Here is a 15,802-nt window from a genome sequence, read left to right on the forward strand (position 1 = left end):
AGATAGTTTAGTTTTTCCTAATCCGTACACCAATAGTAATTCTAAGTTGAAATTTAAATGTAAAATAAGAAATTATGTAAGTGCCAGCAGAAGGTTGTTCAGATAAATAAAAATAAGATTGTTCAGATAAATGGTGGTACATCCTGTAATCCCAGCATTCACTTTGAATACTGAGGCAAGAGGATCATAAGTTCAAGGCCAGCCTGAGCAACTTAGCAAGACCTTGTCTCCAAAAAAAAATGAGATAAAATATGTGATCTTGGTGTAAAGACTTAAAAATAAAAAGACACAACCCATAAAGGATTATAAACTGAGGAAGATATTTACAACACATTTCAGAGAAGTAATTGTCTTAAATAAATATAGTATTGTTTTTTGTGTGAGAATATATAAAATGATGTGCAGTTCTATGTATAGTCCTGTATAGAAAGGGATTATTATTCTTATAGGTGAACCAATCTTGTGTTATTATTTCTGTAGCAAAAACAAATTAGTTATTCACCAGGCATATGCAGCATAGAACACCAGCAAGAGATAACCAAACTGAAGACTGATTTGGAAAAGAAAAGTATCTTTTATGAAGAAGAATTATCTAAAAGAGAGGGAATACATGCAAATGAGATTAAAAATCTGAAGAAAGAACTGCATGATTCAGAAGGCCAGCAGCTGGCTCTCAACAAAGAAATTATGGTTTTAAAAGACAAATTGGAAAAAACGAGGAGAGAAAGGTAAGAATCAAGTTATTTTACTCATCAAATAAATATTTAGTATCTGTTATGTGTCAAGTTCTGGAGATACGTAGTAAACATCTCAGTTCTCAGGGAGTCTAAAGTCAAAGTCTTAGATAGGAAGTCATAGTATGTACCATACACAGTGTGACAGAAAAGCAAATGTGGTGAGTGTGTGAGTACACATAGAAGCACAGAAAGGACCTGGTACATCCAGGCTTTTTGGACAAAACAGTGTCTAAGCTGAGACCTAAAAAGAAAGGAAAAAGAGTGTCTAGGTAAAAGGTAGCAGAAAATGCTGAGATTTACAGAAAAGGGAAATAGTACATTCAGAAAATGAAACTGTGATGGAAGTGTAAATAAGTGAAAGTTGAGAAAAACAAGACTAGAAAGGAAAATAGAGACAAGATCATGAATTAATGCAAGGCATTTGCACTTTATTCTAAGGCCAGTGAAGAAAGTGACATGATTATATTTACATTTCTGAATAATCACTCTTGCTACTCTGTGGCTAATTGTTTAAGAGGAGCAGACAGAAGGTAGGAATCCATCTGCGAGAGATAAGCTGGAGGTCCTTAGGTGGTAATGGCAAAGTTGGAGAGAGTGGCATGGATTCAGAAGGTCTCCTGAGAAGACAGAACCTGCAGGACATAATAATCAGCTATGAAGAATGAAGGAGCAGGAAAAATTATTAATCCTACTTAAGTACCTAGATTTTAGGCAACTAAGTATATGTTACTGTCATTTTCAACTTAATATCGGAAACCTCAATTTATTCAGTTTGGTGCATTCATTCACTCAACAAAATTATTTTAGAACCTACTGTGTGCTAAGCACTGTTGTAAAAATATAGCAGTGAACAAACAGACCCAAAAATTCCTGTCCTTATGGAGGTTTCGTATAGTATGGTTGAAAGACAATAAAGACAGTAAATTATAGAACATATTAAATAATGATAAATGCTAAGAATGAAAATTAAGCAGGAAATGGCATAGTATTAAGAGGGAGAATTAAATTTAAAGATTTTGTTTTTTACCTGTAGTAATAGAAGAGGAATTAGAGTATATGGCCATAGATAGAGGTAAATAGGCGGGAAGGATCTTGTTTATGTATTGGGTTTTCATTGAGTTGGGCATGTTGAATGTGAGGTGCTTGGTCAGTTGGTTTCCAGCTCAGGAAAGTGTCAGATGCAGATTGGAGATCAGAGGTCACTACAGATCGTGATTGAAACCGGGTGCTCTCTAGCCACCTAGAGGAAAAGAGAAGAGACGGCACTGGGCTGAGTTCCAAGGACCACTGTTCCTACAGGAAAGACGGAATGAGAGGAGTCCACAAAGACAGCTGAGAAACCAGAGATTGTGGCTGCAATCTGTAGTGTGGTTTCACCAAAGCTGAGAAAAGACAGCAGCTCATGACAGGGAGAATGGACCACACTTTCCAAGATAGATCGGGTGGGTAACAATAAAGTCAGTGGTGAGTCTCATTAAGAGCAGGTTTGGTGGACGGTGGAAGCAGATAACAGATATTGATGTGGACAGCAGTTATATGATGAAAGAGAGAGTATAGCAAAGTATTTCAAGATATTTACCTGTGAGCAAGATGATAAGGCAAGTGGGAAATGAAGTGTGACATGGTATATGGGAGAGGTTTTTTTTTAAATTATGAGGAGACAAACTTAAACTTATTTAATGCTATTAGGAGAAAGCAAGAATGATTTTATACCAAAATTTTATTGAGTTTATTCATGTACATATTTTTCTGAAAAACTTATTTGCAATTTCGTTGTTGTTTTGAAGTTATTTCTGTTAGGTAGGGAAAGATTCCTAAACATAACTGAATTTAACATTTAAGTGACGTGTTTGCCTGGAGACAGGATGATTTCTTGTCCTTGAATTTATAATTTAAATTATAATGTATGTTCAGTAATTTGTTTATATGAGGCATTTTTAAGATCACCCCTTACTTATGCTCTTTATTCACTTGGCAACAATCATAAAATTACCTAGATTGATCCACATTGAATTTTATTTGTTGCTAACATTCTCCATTAAACTGCCATAGCCATAAACCTGTTTGTCTGTGTGACAACGCACTCTTCAAAACTGATTGAGGTGGCTTTTAAAAGTCTTAGAACTGTGTTCACTTCTAAACATAGCGTTGAATCAGTTTTGTCCCCAGAGCTATCGTGTTTATAAATTTTATAATACTAAATTTGTTTTGTGTGTTTGTGTCTAATAAGGAGAAGGACTGAGAGAATTGAGGGAACTGTTGGGAATTTCACTGTGAATTTTCTATGAGCTGAGAGCAAGGAATCATATTGTGGTACCTTCTCCTCCTGGCCCAACTCCTCCTTTTCCCATACTTAATATATGCATAATCAGAAAAGGTGACCATAGTCAGGTTGTCTGTAGTCACAGGAACTTTTTCCTTAGATGTTCAAATGAAAAATAAGTGGATGTTGTAAAGCAGACAAGTCTATTGGCTAAAATCACATGGAACTCTTAAGATATATGTAAATAAAGTAGTCGATATGATAGCCAATTTGGAATACAGTTATTTTCAATAAACTTGCTTCCACTATGGCATTTTCTGGTATCACCTGCGGACACAGAGGACACCACCACAGTGCTTTTTCAGAATGCTAGTCTTCCCCTTTCTAATGTATTTATTAATTAATGCCTTGGTGAAGGCAGAGTTCTCTGGGTGTTGTCAAGATTGGCCTCAGGGCTGACAGAGCAGATTGCACATAATAGATCCCTCTAACATTTTCACCAACTCTTAGCCAGTAGACTCTATAGTGGGGAAGTAGCAATCTGAAGCTCTTTGATTGTAGACTGTTGTTGGGTCCAAGCTTCCAGGATCTAGTCTAGCAGTAGAAAAGGAGACAATATTGGACAATATTGGTTGGGAAAACTTGATTGGTTTTGTGGATTTGGAAGGTTGCTTAGTGATTATGTCAGAGTATTCTTGACTTTGGGAAATAACAGTATTTAGAGGTAAGAGGTATAATATCTGCAACTGCCTCTCAGTTCTGAAGAATAATGGAGCACATGAAGTAAAATGTTAACAATTGGGGAATCTGGGTGAAGAGGATGCCAGAATTCTTTATACCATTGTTGTAACTTTTTCTATAAAGTTATAAATTAATTTCTAAATATTAAAAAATGTGGAATACTATTCTGAATGAAATCAGTAAAATTAAGACATGACTAGCTCAATCTTAAGGACTCAAGACTTTGTATTTTCTAAGATTGTTGTGGTATATATGCATAAAGAAAACTGTCTAATGTGTCTCAGAAAAGTTTTGTCTTTGGATTAAACTTAATGAATATGAAGCAGTTGGCAATTACTGGTTTCATTTTATTTAGCTTATTTCATTAACCTTCATGAAACTTTCCCTGATTTACAATCTGAATTGGACACTCATCCCAGATAGCATTTACAGCATTACCATATTTTATTTTTCTTTATAGAACTTATCTGAAATTAGTTCATTGTTCACTTTTCATTGCCTATCATACCCTTGCTAGAATATAAGCTCTGAAAGAGCAGGGCCAATCTGTCAAGCCACAAAAATTCCTTGGCACCCTGTAGGTACTCTATAAATCCTTGTTAAATGAATGAAAGAGTCAGTATTATTGTACTAAAGATTCTTCAAGAGTACTTTTATCAGGCTTATCATTGCATACAATCATGTTGAGTTCTATGTGAACAATTTTTCTGTACAAACTGATATTGATGTATTTATTATATAACTATTACAAAAAATTAAGTTTTCAGTTGAAATCCCTTTTTTTTTCCTTTCATGTTTTGAATTGTGTTAGTCAAAGTGAAAGGGAAGAATTTGAAAATGAGTTCAAACAACAATATGAGCGAGAAAAAGTGTTATTAACTGAAGAAAATAAGAAGTTGACAAGTGAACTTGATAAGGTGAGTGATTTAGTCTCACTTGTACTAATTGAGCACACACTGGATGTTCAACACACTGGTGGAAATTGTGGATATGATCTTGTATGTTTTGTACATTTTTGGTTTAAAAGTCCTGTATATATGGTGGGGTTGTGGGGAGAAAGGAACCCTTCTCCATTGCTGGTGGGAGTGCAGACTGGTGCAACCACTGTGGAAGTCAGTATGGTGATACCTCAAAGAACTAGGTCTAGAGGTCCCATTTGACCCAACTATTCCCCTGCTGGGTATCTTCCCCAAAGAAAAGAATCATACCACAGTGATATATGTGCACCCATGTTCATAGCGGCACAGTTCGTAATAGCGAAAGCTTGGAAGCAGCCCAATTGCCCATCCACTGGAAACTGGATAAAGAAAATGTGGTTCTTTTATAAAATGGAGTACTACTCAGCCATAAAGAACGAAAAACTTAGAGTCATTTATAGCTAAATGGATGCATATCGAGGCCATACTCTTAAGTGAAATAAATAGGACACATGTGTAAATACCGAATAGTTTCACTAGTGTGAGAAACTGATAGTGTAAACAAGGGTTAAAATGATTAAAATGAATAATTGATAATTTGAAACAGGAAAAGGTCCAAAGGTGGAGGGGGTGGCGGGAGGGGAAGGGGAAAGGAAAAGAGGGAAAGGAAAAACTATGAGAAAAGAAAAAAAAAAAGAAAATGAAATCTATGTAAATAGGGAAGGGCAGAGGGGGTGAACGGTGCACAGGTAATGGGGGGAAAAAATAAGAACCAAGATATATCATGTACAGGTACAAACACTCATTGATAAATGTAAACGAATTATATACCTAAAATGTACCAATAAAAGAACTAAAAAATAAATAAAAAAAAATAAAAGTCCTCTAATATAAGCTATGAGTGCTTGTATGATACAAGAAACTTGTTATACACATCTGTGACAGTAGTCTTCTGGGGAGTAAGTTTTGCTTATTTTATTCTTTGTCCCATTTAGTTTTGAGTTTTGAGCTTTATTCTTTATTCTTTATTTTACTTTTGATCTGTTTTCTCTCTTACCCTTTTCTCATATTCTTCACTTTCCCTATCATTGCTGGCTAAGTTGATGGCCAGCTAAGTTCAGGCTGAATGTAGGCTGATCTTTGGTGAGAATGGGGACAGTTAGCTCAAACCTGGAAAAATTAAAACAACTTGATTTCATATTTACAATAGACAACTGATAATAGCTGGAAATGGTACCAAAGGTAGATAAGTGATAATCCCAAGAAAGCAACCCTGCCTAGGTTTGAAGATCAGAACCATGTATTAAACTTAGAAGTAGCCATATTTATGAACAAATTTCATATGCTTAAAGGAATTATCTTCTGTTTAGTATCTCAGATTTCTCAAATGGCTACCATTCTATATTTCTTGTACCAGTTCTCAACAAATAATTGTAAAAGTCCTAATATTAACCAGAAGTTTGAACAGTTCTATTTATATTTAAATCAGGATGCCTGGTTAATTACATTTTATAATGATTTCTGGATTTTGCTTCAGTAAAAGTAGTATTATGTTCAGTTATTAGTTTTATTAGTTATTCTGATAACAGATTGAACGGCCATTATTAAATAGTAATAAAATAGACTTTCCATTCTTTCTCAATTTTCTATTATTTTCACATAGCTCTCTTTCTTTCAGTACATTCTCCATAACAGTTTAGCATTCAAAAATGTTGTGTAGGGCTGGGGATTTAGCTCAGTGGTTTCCCTGCCTGCTGCGCAAGCGCAAGGACCCGAGTTCAATCCCTGGCACCAAAAAATAAAACAAACAAACAAAAAATGTTATATAGACAGGCATGATGGTGCATGCCTGCAGACCCAACATTTGGGAGGCCAAGGCAGAAAAAAATCACAAGTTTGAAGCCAGCCTGGGCCTCATTGTTCATGGTCAGTGGAGACTGCATAATGAGACCTGTGTCTCAAAAATTTTTTTAGTAAATAAAAATACTAAGTAAGCATTTACAGCATTTAAAAATAACCTTCTTTACTTTATAAGCATTTTTAAATGATTTTGCTTGTTTTGTTGAAAATTACTTGTAAAACAATACCACTCATTTTGTTGTCATAGAAAGCTAATGTACGTAAACAGAGGCTGAATAGTAAATAGCATAAAGTTTTTAAAATTTAGTGTGTGAACTTTATTGTATAATTCTTAAATAGTATCTGATTTTATCTAAATAAGTCACATAGTTGTTAATTAATATACTTGACTAATATAATTCCATAGTTTAATATCATTTCTATCTATAAGTCTAATTTAAAGATTTCCTTAAGAGTCAGCTTGGGGTCGGGGATTTAGCTTAGTGGTTTTGCCACCTGCTGCGCAAGTGCAAGCTCCCGAGTTCGATCCCTGGTACCAAAAAAAAAAACAAGAGTCAGCTTAAGGGAAAAAAATGTATATTTACTATATATATGTGTTATTTATATATATAATTAAACTGTAGAAGGAACTTTCATGTAGAATTATTAAGCAGTTGCATAGTAAAAGATATTATTACAGTTTAAAGAATTTTTTATTGAAAAATAATTGAAGTGAATGTATATCAACCTAAAAAATATTTTGTTTAGTTTTATTACTAGCCATAAAGTTCAACTGAGTGTACCAAAAATACCTGTTTAGAGAGCAGTTTTTAAAAAGTTTGTCAGTTAAAACTGTGTTGTAATTTAATAGATAGCAGTTCTCCTCAAAATGACCTGTAGGTTCAGGGCCATCCCCTTCAAAATCTGGTATGGTTTTTTATTATAATTGATTAACTTACCCTTAAATGTATATTGGAATACGAAAGACCTACAATAGGCAAAATATTTTTTGAGAAAAACCTATTAGTTGGGAGATTTGTACTATGTAATTTTAATACTTAGTATAAATATACTATATAATAATAACAAAAGTAGTATTGGCATAATGGAACAGGAAAGAGTCCAAAAATAAGCCCTCACTTTTGTGGAAAGCTTATTAAAACTCTCAATTCAATGGGAAATAGTCTTTTCACATGTTATTGGAACATTTGGATATCTGTGTCTGCAAAAACATGAACTTATTATATAAAAATTAACTCAAAATAGATCATAAACTAAAATAAAGGATATAAATAGGAGAAAAATCTCTGATTTGGGTTAAAGGATACCATTAAAATTACAGTGTATGAGAGGAAATAATGATACATTGAATTTCATGAAAAGTTGAAAACAGCATTGTGAATTTCATCCAAACTTAAAAAGAGTATATGAGAAGAGATAATGATACATTGAATTTCATCAAAACTTGAAAACAGCATTGTGAGATCAAAAGTTCAAGACCAGCCTGAACAATTTATTGACTGTCTCAAAATTAAAAATTAAAATTAGAAAAGACTGAGATGTAGCTTAGCTTAAAGGTCAGTTCTGTAATAAAAGATCCAAAACCTTGAAAACAACATTAAGAAAATGAAAAGACATCTACATGGTGGGGAATCAGGAACAACTACAATAAGGATAGGCAAAATTTCTCAAATATTGGAAGTATTTCAAAACTGGAATGTAGCAGTTGCACAACTATTTATATTTGCCAAAATCATTGAAATGTCCCCTTATAATAGGTGAATTTTATCTTAGGTAAATTATATCTCAGTAAAACTGTGAAGGAATAGCTGGTAAGTTACATTTTCAGAGCTAAAAGGCACATCCTGAGGTACAGTATTTAGAATTGTTGTTTATAATAGCCACATCAGGGTTTGTGCTGGCAATCGTAGTTGCTATAGACCCATTTCCTTTAGAGAAGACAAAGAGATTGGAGGTAGAATTAAATAGAGAATTATAAACAAACTATATGCTATTTGTCCCTTTGGCAGAGGGGAAGAAATAAAACTGCCTTGTGACATATGCCCTAACTGTCTGTCTTTCTACACAGAAGTATAGGTTAAAGACAAACACACAAAAAAACATGAATCATTAGAATTCCTGGTAAAATAGAAAGGGGACTTCACAAACTACGGCCAAATCTGGCCCCAGACTGATTTTGTATGATCCACAAACTAACAGTGATCGTTGCGTTTTTAATTCATTAAAGACTATGTGGCCCTTACTGGTGAAAATATTTACTGTCTAGTTCTTAACTGGAAAACTTTGCAGATATTTTTATTTAGAACATAGTTTAGGACTGTATTGGTTAAGATTCTCCATAAAACAGAACTCTGTCTCTGTGAGAGTGTGTCTGTGTGTATGTGTATGTGGAGAGAGAGAGAGATTGATTAATTGATTGATGATTGATTAGAAATTGACTCAAGTGATTTTGGAGGCTATCAAGTCCCAAGCTAGAGACCTAGGAAAGCCAGTGGTGTAGTTCCAGTCCAGAAGTTGGCAGGCTCAAGACCCAAGAAGAACTGCTGTTGTTTTTTGCTTCAAGTCTGAGGCAGAAAAAACTAATGTCAGCTTGAAAGCAGTTTGGCAGAAATTCTCTCAACTATAGTGCAGTTAACCTTTTTTGTTCTATTCATACTTTCAGTTGACTGAATGAGGCCCACTCATATCGGAAAGGACATTCTTCTTAGTTTACTGATTCAAATGTTGATTTTATCCACAGATATCCTCACATATATCCAGAATAATGTTTGACCAAATATCTGGACACCTTGTGGCCCAGTCAAGATGACACATGGCTATCTCATCCCTAAAAAACTCTGCTCAAAAAACCTCACCTCTTTCAGAGTTGAGTAATCATAAAGAAACTACCTTGTACTTCTAAAAATATGCTGATAAGGAAGAAGGGAACAGTAATACCTCATGGCAAATGGAGAACATTTACTAGGAAAAGTAGTCATGAAATAGATTAAAAATAAAATGCAAGTACTATGGGACATGCAATAAAACATACCAGGCACACTAGCAAATACAAACAAATCATTGAAAATGGGGGTTGAGGGGAGGTTGTAACAGAAAAAAATTGAAAAATGAAAGAGAAAACCAAGTAGTAAGTACAAAGAGAGCCATAGTATTCCCAGCACGGAATTTTTGTAAATAGACTTATGAAATAACTGTATGTGTTCAATATAACTTATTAAGTGAAAAACAACCAAAATACCGAGTAGAAAGTTTAACAGCACATTGGGAAGAGCCAAAGAAAGGACTGTTGAGGCAGAAGAAAGAGAGGGGGATTCACACTAAATTATGCACAGGTGTCAAAAAAAGATAGAAAATACAGAAAAGAGGGTAGGCAGTGTAGAGGAAGTGATAAGAATATCTGATTTACCAGAAGGAGAGTACAGGCTGAAGCAGAAGCAGTGTTTGAAAAGTTAGTGCCCATAACAGATATTTGAGTTTTCCAAATCCCATAAGAAATATTTTGACACAAATTCAAGAAAAGCCACAAACCCTAAAGGTGGAAAATAGAAATCAGACATCACTTGGATTATAGAAGAATTGCCAAAAAGCAGCAACCAACATAAAATCCTGAAAGCAGCCAGATAAGAAAAACACATTATATTCAAAGAGTACAAAATAGACTAAAAGCTGTATTGTCAGTAGAGCAAAGAAAAAAGGAATTCAGAAGAAAAAAGGAATGGCATCTTTCAAACATTGAAATTTTAAAAATTGGCATTTAGAATGTTAAGTAAAGCAAAAATATAGTTCAAAAATGAAGGCAAAAATAAGAACGTGGAAAGCTCTAGAGGACAACTTACTTTTATTAATACATACATTGTAAGAAAATAAATATATAATAGAGAAACCTAAAAATAGACTTAAAAGATATACCAAACTATTAATTACATTTACATATTGATATCATGATTCAGTTTAACAAAATTAAGGTTTTTTTAAACCATGTTGATTGAAATTTGAACAGTTAATGCCTATGTGATGACTTTGTGAAATTTAAGTAATGTATTTATATTTAAAAAGAAAGAGCCTCAATTTTTAGAGACATACTGTACATAGAAATATGTATGGATAAAACATTTCTGTTTTTTTTTTCAGAATAATACTAGAAGAAGTATATGAGGATCAGAGTACAAATGAGATTGTAGTGGCAGTAATTGGTGAAGTTGAGTAGTGGGTAGTGGAATTCACTTAAACTGTCTATTTTTGTATGTTTTTGAAATTATCACTAAATTTTTTTTAAAAAGGAGATGACAGGGCTGGGGATTTAGCTCAGTGGTTCCGCCGCTTGCCTCGCAAGTGCAAGGTCCTGAGTTAGATCCCTGGTACCATAAATAAATAATAAATAAATAAATGAATAAATAAATAGAAGATGGCATAAAGATATTGGCAGAAAAGCAGGGTGGGGGTGGCGCCACCAGCAGAATTGGACAATTCTTTGGGAAAATGGAGAATGTTCACAATTAGAACCCATGCAGTGTAGGGTGTGGGGAAAACCAAAAGAAGGAGAATGCGGGGTACTTGTAATTACCAAAGGTAAGTGGCCAGAAGGGTGTATTATAATAAAAAGGTAAGAGTTTGAGTGGAAGATTGTGAGTTATGCATCTGAACAATTTGAGGTCCTGATCCTAAATGTTATCATGTCTTTCAGCTTACCACTTTGTATGAAAACTTAAGTATGCACAACCAGCAGTTAGAAGAAGAGATAAAAGATCTAGCTGATAAGAAAGAATCTGTTGCACATTGGGAAGCCCAAATCACAGAAATAATTCAGTGGTGAGTACTCTTTTAAATGTGTTCTTTTGTGGACAGTTGTAGACTTAAGGCCAAGTTGGTGAAAATTTTAAGAGGCTGTTAACATACTCTTTATCTCGTTTGTTTGCTGTGGACAGTAAGTTATTTTAAAATGGACATGTTCTGCTATGTTTTCTTTTGTTTCTTTGTTCCCTAATTCCCACAAATATTCCACACTAGTTTTTACTCAGCTTTGTTGAAATCTGTTCTTTCTTATTAGCTTGCTTGCTTTTGTTCTTTTTTGAGGAACCCAAGGCCTTCACTGAGCATTGAGCTACAGCCCCCAGTCAGCCATTTGTTCATTCATTCATTCATTCATTTAGTTATTTTACTTTTGACATAGGGTATCAGTAAGTCACCAAGTTCTGTAGGATGAGCTTGAACTTAGGATCATCCTGCCTCAACCTTCCATAGTGCAGGAATTACACACTCCCTCCACCACCATGCCCAGCTTATTATTTTTTTTTAAGAATAGAAAATGTCATCCCTTCCTACTTCAGAGTTGGTCCTTAAAGAACTCAAGAAATTTATCCACTAGCTACCAGTGTTTCTGTCTGAGATCAAAACTGCTATATTTATGATTAAGGATCAGAAATCTTGAGAAAAATTTAGAAGCAGAAGATGCTATGAGCATTCAATATAATATGAATTTATACATGGCATTTTTTAAAAAGTAAGTGATTATAATTTACTTTTATCATTTATTCCTTAAGCTCTCAGGACTTCATTTTGTTTATTTAGCCTAATAACCTTTCTATTTTTTGAATTAAATGATCATTGTGATGCTTGTACATATTTGTATATTTTATAATACATGGAAAAAGTAAAATATAAAGAAGACTTTATTTCATAGTAAAAATAATTAGCTTAACTTTTGGTATTTATTTGGCATTTTCACCCATTTTGGGACATGATAAATGCTTACTTCATATCAAAACAACTAGTTTCTTCAAAAATCTATACATCAGTTTTTTGTTGGGAATTTTAGTTTTTTGTGCTCATATTTTGATTCAAGCATTTTTCCATTTTTCTTGTTAGATCAATAGTTTCTTTAAATAAAATCAAAAGTGAATAAATGCTATATTGCTAAGCAATTTAACTCAAATTGCTCCAATAGTTTGATATTGGCTTAACTGTAGACCTCTTTGGATAACTAATGTTTGGCTTATGAATGTACCTGTTCACTGTGTATAAAGGAAAATGCCCAGATTGTGGAAATTTGGTTGTGTTCCAAATGGTATAGTTTGTTAATGTTTAATTTACATCTACATCATTACATCTATGTTTCTGAAGCAAAATCATTTTCATCTTGAGCCAGGTTCATAATATCAAAAATTTTGAGTTATCATTTGTTATTCCATTATTACATAATCAAATTTGTAGTGACGGTGGAGCTAAAACTTACTTTATAAGCTGTTATCCTGCAAGCTAGTGTGTTCAAACGTGGGATCCTAGACTACTGCTTTTTGCCAGGAACTGGCAAAATGTGTTCAGCCAAAGTGGACAGAATTCTGGTAAAGGAAGGAAGCTTTAAATGTGGATTCTCTAGAAAAGCTTATTAGGAAGGATAAAGGTGAAAGTTTTTATATGATGCCCCAAAACAGTCACTACACCTTTCATCAAATACAAATTAAGATAATTAAATGAGGAATGTTTCAGGTAATGTGAGTGAATTTAAATAAAAGGAAATAAATATTTTATTATTGAAACCCTTTGCTGATTATTAAAACATTCTCTTGATTTTCCTATACAGATCTTTTCTCTACCTTTTATTATGCAGCCTTCACCATTTCCCAAATTTCATGTCTTATTAAAAAGAACTCAACAACTTCAATGGCCTTATTTATCAAGAATTTAACTCTAAAGTGTGGAATTTGTTTTATTCAAAATAATTTGACAACTTTTCTATCTAAAATCTTAATAATGTTGTCAACTAGTTAGCCTTAAAAGAGGGTAGGATAGCCTTCAAATAGTAAGTAGAAACTGAGTTTCTCTTTGATTATCATGTTGATTTTTTAAGGAAACCAAATAACTTTATTATAATACACCTAATTTTTACAGAGTATCCTACTTTAAATGTTCTAAATTTAGAATACTTCAGTTTTAAGAAGGGTGTGGGTGTATGAGAACCATAGTATTCTTTAGAGAATCTCACTTGTGCACATGTGTAGTAAATGTTGAATTTTAAAGCATTCTGATTCTTTGGCTCAAGGGTGCAGATTTGTTAATTTATCAGATAAGAATATCTCCTAACTTTTCTAAATGAACAGTTCAGCATACATTTTCCCACTTGTTGACAGGTAGTGGTAGTAAGGTAGACCTTTTAAAAGAAATCACTTAAGAACATCTTAATATTTCTATCAGTTCTATTTTTATGAATCTTTTATATATTTCTCACTGAAATGTTTCTGTTCATTTTGCTTTAGTATTTTGTCTTTATTTGTGTGTATTCTAGGGTCAGTGATGAAAAGGATGCACGAGGATATCTTCAGGCCTTAGCTTCTAAAATGACTGAAGAATTGGAAGCACTGAGAAATTCCAGCTTGGGTACACGAGCAACAGTAAGCTCTGCCATTTTGTGTGGAAGCTTATTAGGAAAAAAAGAAGGCTCAAAAAAACACTATAATAAATCTGATTATTTATTATTTTATAGACTTAAGCTGTTGCAAAAATTTTCATGAAGAATCAGTTTAGATCTTTTCCAGTTTAGGAGAACATAGCACATAGCTACTTAGCCATATTCTTTTTTTTTTTTTTTTTTTTGGTACTGAGGATCACACTTGGGACCTTGCACTCGTGAAGCAAGCAGCAGCTCCACTGAGCTAAATTCCCGGCCCAACTTAGCCATATTCTGCATAGATAACAATTATTGGAAATAACTTTTTAAAAAATTCATTCATATATGAATATTTATAATTATTTCTGAGCTTAATGAAAATAAATTTCTGAAAGTAATGTTTTTTGTTCTATCATTAGAGCATGGTAATGCTTGTAAGTAGATTCTAACTTCACTTGGAATACTAAATTTAAATGTTAAAAATAAAATAGGAAAGAACTAAAAACACAGCAATACTCTTTTGTAGGATATGCCATGGAAAATGCGTCGTTTTGCAAAACTGGACATGTCAGCTAGACTAGAGTTGCAATCGGCTCTGGATGCAGAAATAAGAGCCAAACAGGCCATCCAAGAAGAGCTGAATAAAGTTAAAGCATCTAACATCATAACGGAATGGTGAGATTAAATAATTTAGTCCTACTAGAATAATTTTTAAGTTTGCTAAAAATTATTTGGAGAGGAGCTACATGTTTAATTTCCTACTTCTTGCTTTTTTTTTTTTAAGAAGGTGGGTAGGAATGACCAGGAAAAGTTATGAAGATTTGAAAAGTAATAGATACTTTCAAGCCTTGTAGGGGGAGTGATGAGATTTTCATTCAGTCTTTCCTCTGGCATGTCCATAAAGTTGAATTAATAATGGTAGATAATATTCCATATTTATTTTCCTCTTATTTGTAAAGTTGAGTTGACTATTAAATTTTAGTCTATTAAATCTAAAATTTTCTCACATTTAAGAATGTCATTTTGTATAAAAATGTAATGTATGATCAGAACAAAACACAGTCATGTGAAAATTGTACCTCTACCATATGTCTTTTACAAATGAATGTTCTGTCGATAGTAGATTCCATAATAGCAAAATATTTTTAAATTATAATTATTTTTCATGTTCCTTTGTGAAAAAAAAAGCAAACTCTCACTCACCCAGGTATTAATGAACATTTCTTCAATTCTTGTCACAAAAATAGAGCAGATCATACTCTGAATGCACATAAATGACAAAATGAAAAATCATATTTGTATTGAATATAAACATTACAAAAATAAATCAAAATAGTTGATATAGAAAATAGAGTAAAATAGAAAGTTTACATTACAAATTAAAGTATAGATGTTAAAGACCATTGGGTGCTCAGACTATTAGAAGTTCCAAAAACATATAGGGTTATAAATTCAGTTTTTAATGGCCTGAAGCCTTAGTCCTTAAACTTCAGTCATAATGATTTGAGCCAAATCAAAGGTCAGATGTAAAACTATAAACCCTGCCAAACTATAAACTTTTTGTTCTAAATAGCACAGACATAAATTAAGTATGTTAATGTGCTCAACATGTGCTTGTATGACTTGTATGACATATGCCTAAATGTGTGACGTTAAAAAGAGAAAAAGTTTTCTGGAAAAAATTAAACCCAACCTATAGCTACTGAATGTCATTCACTGTGTTGTAAGTTGGAATAGTGTGATCTTCTCTTTCTATACCAAGGACATTGGCATTTACACCTTTGTGCATAAAGCAAAGGATATAAGTGAAACTTAAAATTATAAATCTGAAGATGTGCACCACTTTTGTGGTTGTCTATTGAATTCTAACAGAACTAAAAGTAACCTTTGATTTTATAAC

General features: G+C 33.1%; 1 protein-coding gene across 23 annotated transcripts in view; it reads left to right on the forward strand.

Moving 5' to 3' along the window:
- Positions 1–15,802, forward strand: part of Cdc42bpa (CDC42 binding protein kinase alpha) — a 277,951-nt gene that overhangs the window by 195,011 nt on the left and 67,138 nt on the right. For all 23 annotated transcript variants that reach the window (XM_087194275.1, XM_087194284.1, XM_087194283.1 and 20 more), the window contains 5 exons: positions 481–728; positions 4,553–4,658; positions 11,203–11,327; positions 13,801–13,906; positions 14,429–14,577. In XM_087194275.1, the coding sequence (XP_087050401.1) occupies positions 481–728; positions 4,553–4,658; positions 11,203–11,327; positions 13,801–13,906; positions 14,429–14,577 (734 nt within the window). The remainder of the gene's footprint in view (positions 1–480; positions 729–4,552; positions 4,659–11,202; positions 11,328–13,800; positions 13,907–14,428; positions 14,578–15,802) is intronic.

Source organism: Heterocephalus glaber, unplaced genomic scaffold (assembly GCF_053883595.1).
Source record: "Heterocephalus glaber isolate CG9 unplaced genomic scaffold, H.glaber_assembly_v1.0 deba00001600, whole genome shotgun sequence".
Lineage (NCBI taxonomy): Eukaryota > Metazoa > Chordata > Mammalia > Rodentia > Bathyergidae > Heterocephalus > Heterocephalus glaber.